This window comes from Salvelinus sp. IW2-2015, linkage group LG35, assembly GCF_002910315.2.
Source record: "Salvelinus sp. IW2-2015 linkage group LG35, ASM291031v2, whole genome shotgun sequence".
NCBI lineage: Eukaryota > Metazoa > Chordata > Actinopteri > Salmoniformes > Salmonidae > Salvelinus > Salvelinus sp. IW2-2015.
The window spans coordinates 19,747,217-19,765,692 of NC_036874.1; the positions used below are offsets into that span (position 1 = coordinate 19,747,217).

The following is an 18,476-nucleotide window of genomic DNA, read 5'->3' on the forward strand; positions in this document are numbered from 1 at the left end:
CTTCCCAAAGATTGGAAAGCAGCTGCGGTCATCCCCCTCTTCAAAGGGGGGGACACTCTTGACCCAAACTGCTACAGACCTATATATCTATCTTACCCTGCCTTTCTAAGGTCTTCGAAAGCCAAGTTAACAAACAGATTACCGACCATTTCGAATCCCACCGTACCTTCTCCGCTATGCAATCTGGTTTCCGAGCTGGTCATGGGTGCACCTCAGCCACGCTCAAGGTCCTAAACGATATCAAACCGCCATCAATAAGAGACAATACTGTGCAGCTGTATTCATCAACCTGGCCAAGGCTTTCGACTCTGTCAATCACTGTCAATCACCACATTCTTATCGGCAGACTCATCAGCCTTGGTTTCTCAAATGATTGCCTCGACTGATTCACCAACTACTTCTCTGATAGAGTTCAGTGTGTCAAATCGGAGGGCCTGTTGTCCGGGCCTCTGGCAGTCTCTATGGGGGTGCCACAGGGTTCAATCCTCGGGCCGACTCTCTTCTCTGAAAACATCAATGATGTAGCTCTTGCTGCTGGTGATTCTCTGATCCACCTCTACGCAGACGACAGCATTCTGTATACTTCTGGCCCTTCTTTGGACACTGTGTTAACAACCCTCCAGACGAGCTTCAATGCCATACAACTCCCCTTCCGTGGCCTCCAACTGCTCTTAAATACAAGTAAAACTAAATGCATGCTCTTCAACCGATCGCTGCCTGCCCCTGCCCGCCCGTCCAGCATCACTACTCTGGACGGTTCTGACTTAGAATATGTGGACAACTACAAATACCTAGGTGTCTGGTTAGACTGTAAACTCTCCTTCCAGACTCACATCAAACATCTCCAATCCAAAGTTAAATCTAGAATTGGCTTCCTATTTCGCAACAAAGCATCCTTCACTCATGCTGCCAAACATACCCTCGTAAAGCTGACTATCCTACCTATCCTCGACTTCGGCGATGTCATTTACAAAATAGCCTCCAACACTCTACTCAGCAAATTGGATGCAGTCTATCACAGTGCCATCCGTTTGGTCACCAAAGCCCCATATACTACCCACCACTGCGACCTGTACGCTCTCGTTGGCTGGCCCTCGCTTCATACTCGTCGCCAAACCCACTGGCTCCAGGTCATCTACAAGACCCTGCTAGGTAAAGTCCCCCCTTATCTCAGCTCGCTGGTCACCATAGCAGCCCCCACCCGTAGCACGCGCTCCAGCAGGTATATCTCACTGGTCACCCCCAAAGCCAATTCCTCCTTTTGCCGCCTCTCCTTCCAGTTCTCTGCTACCAATGACTGGAATGAACTACAAAAATCTCTGAAACTGGAAACACTTATCTCCCTCACTAGCTTTAAGCACCAGCTGTCAGAGCAGCTCACAGATCACTGCACCTGTACATAGCCCATCTATAAATAGCCCAAACAACTACCCCTTCCCCTACTGTATTTATTTTGCTCCTTTGCACCCCATTATTTCTACTTTGCACAATCATCCACTGCAAATCTACCATTCCAGTGTTTTAATTGCTATATTCTATTTACTTTGCCACCATGGCCTATTTATTTTCTTTACCTCCCTTATCTCACCTCATTTGCTCACATTGTATATAGACGTATTTTTCTACTGTATTATTGACTGTATGTTTGTTTTACTCCATGTGTAACTGTATTGTTGTATGTGTCGAACAGCTTTGCTTTATCTTGGCCAGGTCGCAGTTGTAAATGAGAACTTGTTCTCAACTTGCCTACCTGGTTAAATAAAGGTGAAATAAAGTAAAATAAAAAAAATCACACAATAAGTTGAGTGAATTTTGACCCATTCCTCCTGCCAGAGCTGGTGTAACTGAGTCAGGTTTGTAGGCCTCCTTGCTTGCACCCGCTTTTTCAGTTCTGCCCACAAATGTTCTATATATTGTCCTTAAGCCATTTTGCCACAACTTTGGAAGTATGCTTGGGGTCATTGTCCAGTTGGAAAACCCATTTACGACCAAGCTTTAACTTCCTGACTGATGTCTTGAGATGTTGCTTCAATATATCCACATAATTTTCCATCCTCATGATGCTATCTATTTTGACTGGTGGGACTGGTGAAGTGCACCAGTCCCTCCTGCAGCAAAGCACCCCCACGACACGATGCTGCCACCCATGTGCTTCATGGTTGGGATGGTGTTCTTCCACTTGCAAGCCTCCACCTTTTTCCTCCAAACATAACGATGGTCATTATAGCCAAACATTTCAATTTTTGTTTCATCAGACCAGAGGACATTTCTCCAAAAAGTATGATCTTTTTGATGATGTGCAGTTGCAAACCGTAGTCTGGCTTTTTTATTGCGGTTTTGGAGCAGTGGCTTCTTCCTTGCTGAGCGGCCTTTCAGGTTATGTCGATATAGGACTCGTTTTTACTGTGGATATAGATACTTTTGTACCTGTTTCCTCCAGCATCTTCACAAGGTCCTTTGCTGTTGTCCTGGGATTGATTTGCACTTTTCGCACCAAAGTACATTCCTCTCTAGGAGACATAACGCGTCTCCTTCCTGAGCGGTATGACGGCTGCGTGGTCCCATGGTGTTTATACTTTCGTACTATTGTTTGTACAGATGAACGTGGTACCTTCAGGCGTTTGGACATTGCTCCCAAGGATGAACCAGACTTGTGGAGGTCTACAATTGTTTTTCTGAGGTCTTGTATGATTTCTTTAGATTTTCCTATGATGTCAAGCAAACGCGGCACTGAGTTTGAAGGTAGGCCTTGAAATACAACCACAGGTACACCTCCAATTGACTCAAATGATGTCAATTAGCCTATCAGAAGCTTCTAAAGCCATGACATCATTTTCTGGAATATTCCAAGCTGTTTAAAGGCACAGTCAACTTAGTGTACGTAAACTTCTGACCCACTGGAATGGTGATACAGTGAATTAAAAGTGAAATAATCTGTCTGTAAACAGTTGTTGGGAAAATTACTTGTTATGCACAAAGTAGATGTCCTAACCGACTTGCCAAAACTATAGTTTGTTAACAAAACATTTGTGGAGTGGTTGAAAAACGAGTTTCAATGACTCCAACCTAAGTGTATGTAAACTTCCGACTTCAACCGTGTATATATATGGGGCATACAACAATCTCAGCTCTGTAGATTTTGCTGCGAAGAGACAGAATCAATAGATAATTTATTCTGGTATTGCCCCTATGTAGCTTGTTTCTGGTCACAGCTTCAGGAATGGTTAAAAAATCACAACATGCACTTTAAAATAACCTTACAAATTGGTTATTCGCAGTGTTGGGCGATCTGGAAAGCCATAGTTAGTCAATAAAAATATAATACTTGTAGGAAAGGTTCTCATCTTTAGCTCACAATCTGTGGATACTATACAATTTAGAGAGGTAAAAACATTATGTAAAACAGCACAATTGAAAAATATATGGCACACAAACGAGGGTGGTCTATGGTGATAGGTGGGATGGGCTGAGGGTTGGGATTAAAGCGCCTATGTTTGGAAATCTATTATTATGTGACTGCTTTATATAAAAGTACCATGTATGTAAAATGTGTATGCAAAATATGTATGTAAAATGTATATGTACAATGTATGTGTATATAGCAAAAAAGCTTTTTTTTTTTTTTTTTAAGTATATAAAAAAAAATATATATATATATTTTTTTTAAGTATCCGAAGAGGGGGGGTGGTGGAGGGGTTAATAATATGCTGGGGTCCAGCAAAATTAAGGCAGTTATACGATTAAAAAATATATTACAATATATTCATAACAGAATTCACAACACACTAAGTGTACCCTTAGGCCCATACTCCACGACCACATATCTACCACACAAAATCCTTGTGTACTTGTGTGTGTATAGTGCGTATGTTATCATGTGTGTATTGTATGCATGTGTCTGTGCCTATGTTTGTGTTGCTTCACAGTCCCTGCTGATCCATAAGGTGGATTTGTATCTGTTTTTTAATTCTGATTCTACTGCTTGCATCAGTTACCTGATGTGGAATAGAGTTCCATGTAGTCATGGCTCTATGTAGTACTATGCACCTCCCATAGTCTGTTCTGGAGTTGGGGCTGTGAAGACACCTCATGTGGCTTGTCTTGTGGGGTATGCATGGGTGTCTGAGCTGTGTGCTAGTCGTTTAAACAGACAGCTCGGTGCTTTCAACATGTCAATACCTCTCACAAATACAAGTAGTGACGAAGTCAATCTCCTCTACTTTGAGCCAGGAGTGATTGACATGGATATTATTCATGTTTGCTCTCTGTGTACGTCCAAGGACCAGCCGTGCTGCCCTGTTCTGAGCCAATTGCAATTTTCCTAAGTCCCTCTTTGTGGCACCTGACCACACGACTGAATAGTAGTCCAGGTGCGACAAAACTAGGGCCTGTAGGACCTGCCTTGTTGATAGTGCTGTTAAGAAGGTAGAGCAGTGCTTTATTATGGACAGACTTCTTCTCAGCTAAGCTACTGTTGTATCAATATGTTTGGACCATGACAGTTTACAATCCAGGGTTACTCCAAGCAGTTTAGTCTCTTCAACTTGCTCAATGTCCACATTATTTATTACAAGATTTAGTTGAGGTTTAGTGAATGATTTGTCCCAGGTATAATGCTTTTAGTTTTTTTAATATTTAGGACTAACTAATTCCTTGCCACCCATTCTGAAACTAACTGCAGCTCATTAAGTGTTGCAGTCATTTCAGTTGCTGTAATAGCTGACGTGTATAGTGTCGAGGCATCCGCATACATAGACACACTGGCTTTACGTTAGTAAAGATTGAAAAAAGTAAGGGGCCTAGACAGCTGTCCTGGGGAATTCCTGATTCTACCTGGATTATGTTGGAGAGGCTTCCATTAAAGAACACCCTCTGTGTTCTGTTAGAAAGGTAACTCAATATCCACAATATAGCAGGGGGTGTAAAGCCATAACACATACGTTTTTCTAGCAGGAAACTATTATCGATAATGTCAAAAGCCACACTGAAGTCTAATAAAGGCCCCCACAATCTTTTTATCATACATTTCTCTCAGCTAATCATCAGTCATTTGTATAAGTGCTGTGCTTGTTGAGTGTCCTTCACTATAAGCGTGCTGAAAGTCTGTTATCAATTTGTTTACTGTAAAATAGCATTGTGTTTGGTCAAACCTATTTTTTCCCGTAACTTTACTAAGTGTTGGTAACAGGCTGATTGGTCGGCTATTTGAGCCAGTAAGGGGGGCTTTACTATTCTTAGGTAGCGGAATTACTTTTGCTTCCCTCAAGGCCTGAGGGCACATACTTTCTAGTAGGCTTAAATTGAAGATATGGCAAATAGGAGTGGCAATATCGACCTCTATCGTCAGTACTCCATCCAAGTTGTCAGATCCCGGTGGCTTGTCATTGTTGATAGACAACAATAATCTGTTTACCTCTTCTACACTCACCATTGGGATCACAACATCATACGTGATCATATACATTTTCCAACTAAATAAAGCTTCCGAACCATTTCACATTTCATCTGGATAATCCCACATTTGCCTACTCCCTTGTCACTGACCTCTCCCGTCCCTGCCAACTCCCTTTCCCTCGTACCCCAGCAGGAGCCCCCAGCCCCAGAGCAGAACTCCTTCCAGGTGGGCATGAAGCTGGAGGCGGTGGACCGCAAGAACCCCCACTTCATCTGTCCGGCCACGGTGGGGGCGCTGCGTGGCGTGGAGGTGCTGGTCACCTTCGACGGCTGGCGGGGTGCTTTCGACTACTACTGCCGCTACGACTCCCGGGACATCTTCCCCGTGGGCTGGTGCTCTCTCACCGGGGACAACCTGCAGCCGCCAGGCACCAAAGGTCTGTGCGAGTCTGTGTGTATGTATGGTATGTGTGTTTGTTTGTGTCACCCTGTAGACTTGTCAGCTATTTATATTGTGGTCATCGATGTGGTCTAATACCTGTGGTATTGACTTTAACATTATTGATTCATGTAAAATCACATTTTACAGAAACTGAAAGAGTTCAAATCTGAAGTTAAAGGCTCTGAAATGTCCTTTGAATGAGATGAGTGGTTTATTAGGTCAATAGAAGGCACCTTTGAAATTCCTTATCTTGTGTTGGAGGAAGACATAATGTGAGTGAATGAGTGAGGAAGAACAGAAGGGAGAGAAAGAGACTGGGTCACCTTTTGTAAGAGTGTGTTTTATGAGACCTTGGCACAGGACTGTGAAGGGGGGGATCAGGCAAAGCTATGTGTGTGTATGCCCCACTGTGGGCCTCATGCTGGCACTAAAAGGGGCCAAGGCAAAGGGGGAATCCAGGATAACCAGAGACTGAGAGAAAGTAGGAGAAAAACCGATAGTGAAAAGGTGCTGTCCGTGAAAGGCGTGCTGTTTACATTGTCTTGTCAGCAGAGGGGAGGAGAGTAGGAAAGGAGAGTAGAAGAGTAGGAGTTCGAAAAGAGTAGAGGGTGAAGGAGAGGACAGCAGCACAGCAGATTGAGGCAGGGTTTTACACTGTTGAAGGGTAAGTTGAAATGAATAAAGGGCAATCTAAACATTTTAGAGGCCCACCTGTTGGCCACAGTGACAAAAATGTGCTGTTTTAAAGCAAATTTCCTGCAATTCTACACATTTTGCCATGGCTTATGCTATCGGAGGGACTAACATGTAATCGAACCCACAAATGCTGATGCTCCAGAAACTCAACTAGTCTAAAGAAGGCCAGTTTTATTTCTTCTTTAATCATAACAACATTTTTCAGCTGTGCTAACGTAATTTCAAAAGGGTTTTCTAATGATTAAGTAGCCTTTTAAAATGATAGACTTGGATTAGCTAACACAACGTGCCATTGGAACACAGGAGTGATGGTTGCTGATAATGAGCCTCTGTAGATATTACATAAAGAATCAGCCGTTTCCAGCTACAATAGTCATTTACAACATTAACAATGTCTACACTGTATTTCTGATCAATTTGATGTTATTTTAATGGACGAAAAATGTGCTTTTCTTTCATAAACAAGGACATTTCTAAGTGACCCCAAACTTTTGAACGGTAGTGTACATTTGCTAACATTTCTAAAAGCCTGTTTTCGCTTTGTCATTATGTGGTATTGTGTGTAGATTTCTGAGAATTTTTATTTAATCAATTTTTAGAATAAGGCTGTAACATTTCCTAAAATGTGGAAAAAGTCAAGGGGTCTGTATACATTCCGAATGCGCTGTAGTTTATATCTAGTTTTAGTCGTTTAATAAGTTTACACTGAAAACGTTTTTTCAATCCCGAAAATTATATAAGCAATATACAGTACCAGTCAAAAGTTTGGACGCACCTACTCATTCAAGGGTTTTTCTTAATTTTTTTACTATTTTCTACATTGTAGAATAATAGTGAAGACATCAACACTATGAAATAACACATATGGAATCATGTAGTAACCAAAAAAGTGTTAAACAAATCCATATATGTTTTAGATTTTAGATTCTTCAAAGTAGCCACCCTTTGCCTTGATGACAGCATTGCATCCTCTTGGCATTATCTCAACCAGCTTCACCTGGAATGCTTTTCCAACAGTCTTGAAGGAGTTCCCACATATGCTGCGCACTTCTTGGCTGCTTTTCCTTCACTCTGTGGTCCAACTCATCCTAAACCATCTCAATTGGGTTGAGGTCAGGTGATTATGGAGGCCAGGTCATCTGATGCAGCACTCCATCACTCTCCTTCTTAGTAAAATAGCCTTTACACAGCCTGGAGGTCCTATTGTCCTGTTGAAAAACAAATGATAGTCCCACTAAGCACAAAACAGATGGGATGCGGTATCGCTGCAGAATGTTGTGGTAGCCATGCTGGTTAACTTCTTATGGCTGCAATCCCGTTAACGGGATGATATGACAACAGCCAGTGAAAGTGCAGGGCGCCAAATTCAAACAACAGAAATCTCATAATTAAAATTCCTCAAACATACATGTATCTTATATCATTTTAAAGGTAATCTTGTTGTTAATCCCACCACGGTGTCCGATTTCAAATAGGCTTTTCAGCGAAAGCACCACAAACGATTGTTAGGTCACCGCAAAATCACAGACAAACAGTCATTTTTCCAGCCTAAGACAGGAGTCACAAAAAGCAAAAATAGAGATAAAATTAATCACTAACCTTTGATGATCTTCATCAGATGACACTCATAGGACTTCATGTTACACAATACATATATGTTTTGTTCGATAAAGTTAATATTTATATCCAAAAACCTCAGTTTACATTGGCACCATGTTCAGAAATGCCTCCAAAATATCCGGAGAAATTGCAGAGAGCCACGTCAAATAACATAAATACTCATCATAAACTTTGATGAAATACATGTTTTACATAGAATTAAAGATACACTTGTTCTTAATGCAACCGCTGTGTCAGATTTCAAAAAGCTTTACGGCAAAAGCACAATATTCAATAATCTGAGAACAGCGTTCAGCCACAAAAGCAAGCCATACAGTTACCCGTCAAATTGTGCAGTGAACAAAACTCATAAAAAGCATTAGAAATCTTCACTTACCTTTGCTGATCTTCGTCGGAATGCACTCCCAGGACTCCCACTTCCACAAGAAATGTTTGTTTTGTTCGGTAATGTCCATCATTTATGTCCAAATTAGCTATTTTTGTTAGCATGTTTGGTAAACAAATCCAACGTCAGGAAGCGCGTTCACTAAAAGCAGACTAAATTTCAAAAAGTTCCGTAACAGTCAGTAGAAACATGTAAAACGATGTATTGAATCAATCTTTAGAATTTTTTTAACATAAATCTTGAATAACGTTCCAACCGGAGAATTACATTGACTTCAGATGTGCGATGGAACATAGCTCCCTCTCATGTTAACGCGCATGGTCAGAGCATGGTCAGGTCATGATAGACCTGACTAATTCTGGGTCTCCTTCGGCCCCACTTCACAGTAGAGGCATCAGACAAGGTTCTACAGACTGTTGACATCTAGTGGAAGCCGTAGGAAGTGCAAACCCATCCATATCTCACTGTGAATTCAATAGGGTCTTGGTTGAAAATCGACCAGCCTCAGAATTCCCACTTCCTGTTTGGATTTTTTCTCAGGTCTTTGCCTGCCATATGAGTTATGTTATACTCACAGACATCACTCAAACAGTTTTAGAAACTTCAGAGTGTTTTCTATCCAATATGAATAATAATATGCATATATTAGCAACTGGGACTGAGGAGCAGGCAGTTTACTATGGGCACCTCTGGGCACCTTTCATCCAAGCTACTCAATACTGCCCCTGCAGCCATAAGAAGTTAAGTGTGCCTTGAATTCTAAATAAATCACAGACAGTATCACAGCACCCCCACACCATCACACCTCCTCCTCAATGCTTCACGGTGGGAACTACACATGTGGAGATCATCCGTTCACCTACCCTGCGTCTCACAAAGACACGGCGGTTGGAACCAAAAATCTCAAATTTGCTCGTGTTTTTTGGCGCCCTTTAGTAGTGGTTTCTTTGCAGCAGTTCGACCATGAAGGCCTGATTCACGCAGTCTCGTCTGAACAGATGTTGAGATGTGTCTGTTACTTGAGCTCTGTGATACATTTATTTGGGCTGCAATTTCTGAGGCTGGTAACTCTAATGAACTTATCCTCTGCAGCAGAACAAACCCTGCGATCTGAGGATTAGAAAAAGAAAGTAATTTGAGGGGTGTCTGACTGCACTGAGCTCCTTCACAATGTTGAGTCCATGGCAGGTGTGGCGATAGTGAGCTCTTTAGTGTTTAGGAGGTAAAATAGCTATGTTTGACATTGTGTATCTTTATGTATTGTTAGTTGTGTGTTATGAGTATGTGTGTGTTTGTATGTACGTATTTTGTTTTTTAACACGATCTCTCTTGCTGCTTTATGTAAAGTGCCTATCATAAGTATTCACCCTCCTTGTATTTCTTCACATTAAAGTGGGATTAAAATGGTTTTAATTGTCATTATTTGTCAACAAAATACTTTGTCAAAGTTGAAGAAAATTCCCCAAAATGTATGAAACATAAAACACTAATGTATCTTGATTAGGGGGTATTCACTGCATTGCAGTTGCCATACTAGGCGGTGATACAGCCCGACAGAATGCTCTCAATGGTGCATCTGATTGACCAAAATTATTATTTTTGTTTGTTATTAAATTGAGTATATTATGGATTATAAAGGGAAAGCCAGCCGTGTCACACGGACACCAATGCCTTGCTCCCGGACAAGCTAAACACCTTCACGTTTAAGCGTGTTAACATGTGCAGACCAGTGCATGTGTGGACAAGAGGAATACCTATGTAAGAATGTTGTTCATCAACTACAGCTCAGCCTTCAACACCATAGTCCCCTCCAAGTTCATCACTAAGCTCAGGGGCCCTGGGTCTGAACCCCGCCCTGTGTAACTGGGTCCTGGACTTCCTGACGAGCCAACCCCAGGTGGTGGAGGTAGGCAACAACACCTCCGCTACACTGATCCTCAACACAGGTGCCCCACAAGGGTGCGTTTTTAGTCCCCACCGATACTCCCTGTTCACCCATGACTGAGTGGCCACGCATGTCTCCAACTCAATCATCAAGTTTGAAGACGACACAGCAATGGTAGGCCTGATTTCCAACAACAACGAGACAGCCTACAGTGAGGAGGTGAGGACCTTGGCGGAGTGGTGCCTGGAAAATAACCTCTCCATCCACATCGACGGGGTGAAAACCATCTGGTTCCTTGGTGTGCACATCACTGACAGCATAAAATGGTCCATCCAAACAGACAGTGTGTTGAAGAAGGTGCAACAGCACATCTTCAACCTCAGGAGACTGAAGAAATTTGGCCTGGTCCCTCAAACCCTTACAAACCTCTACAGATGCACCTCTGAGAGCATCCTGTCGAGCTGTATCACCGCCTGGTACAGCAATTGCACTGTCTGCAACTGCATGGCTCTCCAGAGGGTGGTGCGGTCAGTCCAAGGCATCACTGGGGACACACTGACATCTACAGCACCTGGTGTCACAGGAAGGCCAAGAAGATCATCAAAGACCTCAGCCACCCAAGCCACGGCCTGTTCACCCTGCTACCATCTAGAAGGCAGAGACCGTACAGGTGCATCAAAGCTGGGACCGAGAGACTGAAAAACAGATTCTATCTCCATGCCATCAGACTATTGAAGTCAGCACTAGCCGGCCTCCACCCATTACCCTGCCCTGAACTTAGTCACTGTTACTAGCTGGCTACCACCCGGTACTCTACCCTGCACCTTAAAGACTGCTGCCCTATGTATATAGTCAATGAACACTGATCACTTTTTTTAAATAATGCTTACATACTGTTTTACCAACTTCATAAGTACACTCAGTGGACAGTTCATTAGGTACACCACCCTGTTCATGAAAATGGTTCGCTCCTACAGACAGTGAGTCACGTGGCCATGGCTTGCTATATACTGTAAAGCAGACATGCATTGAGGCATTCAGTTACTGTTAGAATGAACGTTAGTATGTTCAAAACGAGTGACCTAAGCAACTTTGAGCGTAGTGTGATTGACGGTGCCAGGCGCACCGGTTCCAGTATCTCGGAAATGTCCGGTCTCCTGGGCTTTTCACGCACGACAGGGCAGGGTTTCCCAAACTCTGGGCTCGGGACCCCAAGCGGTGCACGTTTAGTTTTTTGCCCTAGCACTACACCGCTGACTCAAATATTCAACTAATCATCAAAATTGGATCATTTTAATCGGCTGTGTAGTGTTTAGCAAAAACCAAAACGTGAACCCCATGGGGTCCGAGTTTGAGAAACACTTGTCTAGGGTTTACCGAGAATGGTGCAACAAACAAAAAACATCCAGTCAGCGGCAGTTCTGTTGGCAAAAAAACTGCTCATTGATGAGAGGTCGAAGGAAAATAGCAAAAATCCTGCAGGCTAACAGTCGGGCCAAAAACAGGCAAATAACAGCGCAGTACAACAGTTGTTTTCGGAATGACGTCTCGGAATGCACAACTCGTCGGTCCTTGTCACGGATGGGCTATTGCAGCAGACGACCACACCGGGTTCCACTCCTATCGCCTAAAAACAAGAAGAAGCGGCTCCAGTGGGCACGCGATCACCAACACTGGACAATTGAGTGGAAAAACATTGCCTGGTCTGACGAATCCCGGTTCCTGTTGCGTCATACTGATGGCAGAGTCAGGATTTGGCGTAAGCAGCATGAGTCCATGGTTCCGTCATGCCTGGTGTCAACAGCACAGGCTGGTGGTGTAATGGTGTGGGGAATGTATTCCTGGCACACGTATGATTCCTTGATACCAATTGAGCAATGTTTCCATGCCTCAAAGAATTCAGACTGGTACTAGATGGGTGTACCTAAGAAACTGGCCACTGAGTGAATATTCTGTATTCTAGTCAAGGCTCATACTCAGTGTATATATTTATATTCCGGACTCTGCCATTGCTCGGTCTGATATTTCTCAATTCCTTTCTTTTTATTTTTGGGATTTGTGTGTATTGTTAGGTATTACTGCACTGTTGGAGCTAGAAACATAAGTACTTTTCCACACCTGCGATAACGTCTGCAAAATATGTGTACGTGTCCAATAACATTTGATTTGGATAGCATAATTGCAGCTGCTGGCACGGATTCTCACCCGATGTACACGCCACCTGGGACATCATATTCACAAAGCTGTAAGAAAAGCTGAAAAGCTGTAAGAATTGTTTACGCAGCATGCCTGCCATTCGAAAAAGTAAATATTGTGGTTACCGACTGGGCTCCTTTTATGGTGGGCAGACACATCCTGGTCAGCAGGTTGAAGGAAATCGCCCCCCAAACATCAGTGTGCTGTGTGCCAGACTAAATGTTGAGCTTAAAGATGTAATGGATAACGTAATGTGCATAATCAACTTTGTCAGGGAGACATCAAATTGTATTGGTCAGCAGATGTTAATGCAAGTGTAGCGAAATGCTTGTGCTTCTAGTTCCGACAGTGCAGTAATATCTAACAGGTAATCTAACAATTCCACAACAACTAACTAATACACACAAATCTAAGTAAAAGGATAGAATAAGAATATATACATATAAATATATGGATGAACGAGCGGCATAGGCAAGATGCAATAGATGGTATAAAATACAGTATATACATATGAGATGAGTAATGCAAGATATGGAAACATCATTATTAAAGTGGCATTATTAAAGTGACTAGTGATCCATTTATTAGTGTCCATTTATTAGTCTTTCTGGATGGTAGCGGGGTGAACAGGCAGTGGCTCGGGTGGCTGTTGTCCCTGATGATCTGTTTGGCTTTCCTATGACATCGGGTGCTGTATGTGCCTTGGAGGGCAGGTAGTTTTCCCCCGGTGATGTGTTGTGCAGACCACACCACCCTCTGGAGAGCCTTGCGGTTGTGGGCGGTGCAGTTGCCGTACCAGGCGGTGATACAGCCCGACAGAATGCCCTCAATTATGCACCTGTAAAAGTTTGTGAGGGTTTTAGGTGACAAGCCAAATTTCTTTAGCCTCCTGAGGTTGAAGAGGTGCTGTTGTGCCTTCTTCACCATATTGTCTGTGTGGGTGGACCATTTCAGTTTGTCTGTGATGTGTACGCCAAAGAACTTCAGACTTTCCACCTTTTCAACTGCGGGCCCGTCGATGTGGATAGGGGGGATGCTCCCTCTGCTGTTTCCTGAAGTCCACGATCATCTCCTTTGTTTTGTTGACGTTGAGTGTGAGGTTGTTTTCCTTACACCACATTCCGAGTGCCCTCACCTCCTCCCTGTAGGGTAGTCTTGTCGTTGTTGGTAATCAAGCCGACTACTTTTGTGTCGTCTGCAAACTTGATGATTGAGTTGGAGGAGTGCGTCGCCACACAGTCGCGGGTGAACAGTGAGTACAGGAGGGGGCTGAGCACGCACCCTTGTGGGGCCCCAGTGTTGAGGATCAGAGGTTGTTTCTTACCTTCAACACCTGGGGCGGCCCGTCAGGAAGTCCAGGACCCAATTGCACAGGGCGGGGTTGAGACCCAGGGCCTCAAGCTTAATGATGAGCTTGGAGGGTACTATGGTGTTGAATGCTAAGCTGTAGTCAATGAACAGCATTCTTATATAGCTATTCCTTTTGTCCAAATGGGGTAGGGCAGTGTGATGGCGATTGCATCGTCTGGATCTATTGGGGCGGTATGCAAATTGAAGTCTAGGGTGTCAGGTCGGGTGGAGGTGATATGATCCTTGACTAGTCTCTCAAAGCACTTCATGATGACAGAAGTGAGTGCTACGGTGCGATAGTCATTTAGTTCAGTTACCTTTGCCTTCTTGGGTACAGGAACAATGGTGGCCATCTTAAAGCATGTGTGGACAGCAGACTGGGATAGGGAGCGATTGAATATGTCTGTAAACACGCGTGCAAGCTGGTCTGCGCATGCTCTGAGGACGCGGCTAGGGATGCTGTCTGGGCCAGCAGCCTTGCGAGGGTTAACACATTTAAATGTCTTACTCACGTCGGCCACGGAGAAGGAGAGGAGGGGCCCGCAGTCCTTGGTAGCGGGCCGCATCGGTGGCACTGTATTATCCTCAAAGCGGGCAAAGAAGGTGTTTTGTTTGTCTGGAAGTAAGCATCCAACACCGTCTTTTCCGCAAGCTTGTGACAGAATCGCTGGCTGAGTAAAGGAAAAGCGCTGGAGCGGTTCTGTGAGCTGCATGACCAGGTTGTCGATTTTCTCAGAAAAAGCTAAATATGTGCAGCAGCTGACCACCTTCACATTCTGGAAAAAAATTATCCTCTGTTCTTTTTTGGGCTGATCTGTTCTGTCACTTTAAACGGGTTAAAGCTGCAGTTATGAGGAAGATGGAAAACAGTCGTGGACATGGTGGAAAAACATGAGGTCTTTACTAGGAAGCTTGAGTAGATCGATTTGGACTTTTCATCTGGAAGGCTGCGCTTACGCACGTTGAAGAATCAGGAGTACCGAGTCCCTGAGTGCGTTTTGGTTGGCAAGCTCAGAGGAGTACAGCACAATAAATAAACTTGCATTTTATGTGCTAACAATGTTTGGATCAACTTACACTTGTGAGTCCTTCTATGAACGCAATCTAGACTCACGACAGAAACCGGCTTTCACACAAGTCAATCGAGGACTGCCTGCGCATCAAAATCACATTCATCTCACATTCATTCACATTCATTCATCAACAAGATCGTGTCCGAGGAGAAATGCAACTTTTCCCATTGAGTAAGTAACTTAGTAGCCTATATGACTCAGCAAATACTAAATACTTAGGCTATTTAGGTCTCATACTGACAGTATTTTCTGTTCTGTCATTACAGGAGCAGGCTATCCCGAGACTCCTGATAGACATTCAGACACAGACATTTGGAGACATCACCTTTTTTTTTCTTTACATGATTGTTTTATGTAGGATGCTACATTTTTGTAAAGTTGCCATTGTAAGCAGGCCTAATTGGAAAAACTCCCACTTCAATTTTCTTCTGAAAGATGCAGTTAAGCCATAGTCTACCTCAGCCAAGTTATTTTATGTAAGGCTCGGAAGAAATAGGCTGCAATTAAACCCTCTTGTTTATAAAGTCAAATTAAATTGAAGATTATCTATTCCTGTGAGCCACTTGCAGAACAAGTTAGCTAGGCTATAATTTCAACACCAGGCGCTGTTCACCTCCTATTGATTGCGCTGCGGTCGCAGCTTTACGCTTCAGCACCACAAAATTGTCCGCTGCCTGCTTTATCAGTCGACTGTCTTTTCTCATAAATGTTAAAATGTAACTTTTGCATTATTTAGGTGGGGTAACTTCCTTCTTTTTGCATTGGGGGTCTGATGGGGGTGTGTGGGGTAAGGTGGAGGTGATATTATCCTTAACTAGCCTCTCAAAGCACTTCATGATGACGTAAGTGCTACTGAGCGATAGTCATTCAGTTCAGTTACCTTCACTTTCTTGGGAACAGGAACAATGGTGGACATCTTGAAGCAAGTGTGGGCAACAGACTGGGATAGGGAGAGATTGAATATGTCTGTAAACACTCCAGCCAGCTGGTCTGCACATGTTCTGGGTGTATTGATACACCATCCAAAGCCTATTTAATAACTTCACCATGCTCAAAGGGATATTCAGACTTTGCTTTGTAAAAAAGTGGTCCCTAGTCTTTTGGTTGAATCTATGCTTAGAATTCACTACTCAACGGCGGGACCTTAAAGATAATTAAGTGTGTGAGGTACATTCACTATATATACAAAAGTATGTGGACACCCCTTCAAATTAGGGGATTCGGCTATTTCAGCCACACCCGTTGTTGCCAGATTTATAATATCGAGCACACAGCCATGTAATCTCCATACACAAACATTGGCAGTAGAATGGCCTTACTGAAGAGCTCAGTGACTTTCAACGTGGCACCGGCATAGGATGCCACATTTCCAACAAGTCAGTACGTCAAATTTCTACCCTGCTAGAGCTGCCCCGGTCAACTGTAAGTGCTGTTATTGTGAAGTGGAAATGTCTAGGAGCAACAACGGCTCAGCCACGAAGTGGTAGGCCACACAAGCTCACAGAACAGGACTGCCGAGTACTGAAGCGCATAGCACGTAAAAACCGTCTGTCCTCGGTGGCAACACTCACTACCGAGTTCCAAAAGTGCCTCTGTTCGTCGGGAGCTTCATGAAATGGGTTTCCATGGCAGAGCAGCCGTACACAAGCCTAAGATCACCATGCACAATGCCAAGCGTCCTGCTGGAGAGGTGTAAGCTCGCCGCCATTGGACTCTGGAGCAGTGGAAACGGATTCTCTGGAGTAATGAATCACGCTTCACCATCTGGCAGTCCGAAGGATGAATCTGGGTTTGGCGGATGCCAGGAGAACGCTACCTGCCCCAATTTATAGTGCCAACTGTAAAGTTTGGTGGAGGAGGAATAATGGTCTGGGGCTGTTTTTCAAAGGTTCGAGATAGACCCCTTAGTTCCAGTGAAGGGAAATCTTCACGCTACAGCATACAATGACATTCTAGACAATTCTGTGCTTCCAACTTTGTGTCAACAGTTTGGGGAATACCCTTTCCTGTTTCAGCATGACAATGCCACCATGCACAAAGCGAGGTCCATACACTTGGTTTGTCGATCGGTGTGGAAGAACTTGACTGCCTGCACAGAGCTCTGACCTCAACCCCATCAAACACCTTTGGGATGAATTCGAGCGCCGAATCGCCCAACATCAGTGCCCGACCTCACTAATGCTCTTGTGGCTTAATGGAAGCAAGTCCCCGCAGCAATATACCAAGATCTAGTGGAAAGCCTTTGGAAGAAAAGTGGAAGCTGTTATAGCAACTCCATATTAATGCCCATGATTTTCGAATGAGATGTTCGACGAGTTTGTGTCCACATACTATTGGTTATGTAGTGTACATGGTGTAGTCATTCAAAAAATCATGTTACCCCCTATTATTGCACAAAGAATGAGTCTGCGCAACCTATTATGTGATTTGTTAAGCACATTTTTACTCCTGAACGTATTTAGGCTTGCCATAACAAATTAATGCTTGTATAACCAAGATGTTTTTGTAATTATTTTTCATTCATTTGTAAACATTTATAGAATTTTCTTTTCACTTTGACATTAATGAGTATTTTGTGTAGATCGTGACAAAAGAAATCCATTTTAATCCCACTTTGTAACGCAACAAAATGTGAAGAAAATCCAAGTAGGGGTGAATACTTATGAAAGGCACTGTATCTGATACTGATGTGTACATGAGTATAATTGTAACCTGCAGACGTTTTCGGTGCGTGCCATTTATGGGTGTGTGTATTTTACAAACCTGGGTTCAAATACCATTTCAAATGTCTCAATTACTTTCACATACATTCGATGTACCTCTGGTCTCTTGGCAGCCCCCACCAGCCCAGTCCAAGCTCTTCTCTGTCCTTGCACCACAATGGTGGAACCAGCTTCCCCCTGAACCTAGAACAGCATTGTATTTTCTTCCGTAAACATGTGAAACCCTACCTCTTCAAAGAGTATCTGCTAAATGACTCAAATGTAAGTGAATTAAGTATTCTAATATATTATATTTGAAAAGACAAGTTGAATATTTTAATGTATTTGGAAATACTCTTGGAAAGTATTTGAAAATACACTCCCATGCTTTTAACCCAGGTATTTGAAAATAGTGTTTGAAATAAGTATTTGGAAATACTATCAATTACAATTTGGTAGAGTATTTTTTTTTTGTGCAAATAACCGTTCAAATACTCAAATAAAAGTACTTGTTTTAAGCTGTGTATTTGAAAATACTCAAATACACAGAAAAGGTATTTTAAATAACAGATAGTCAAATACACATGTATTTGAACCCAAGTCTGGTATATTGCCCCACAGGCCAAGTCATGTGTTAGTGCGAGTGTCCGCATTCATATGTAACTTTGCACGCTGCACATATTGTCATCGTCGTTGCTTCGTACACTTTAGGCAGTGTGTGATTTAGACTTGG

General features: G+C 43.1%; 1 protein-coding gene across 11 annotated transcripts in view; it reads left to right on the plus strand.

The window, feature by feature from the left end:
• LOC111958861 (polycomb protein SCMH1) overlaps positions 1–18,476 on the plus strand; it is a 45,489-nt gene that overhangs the window by 14,526 nt on the left and 12,487 nt on the right. For all 11 annotated transcript variants that reach the window (XM_070437392.1, XM_070437389.1, XM_070437397.1 and 8 more), the window contains one exon: positions 5,585–5,831. In XM_070437392.1, the coding sequence (XP_070293493.1) occupies positions 5,585–5,831 (247 nt within the window). The remainder of the gene's footprint in view (positions 1–5,584; positions 5,832–18,476) is intronic.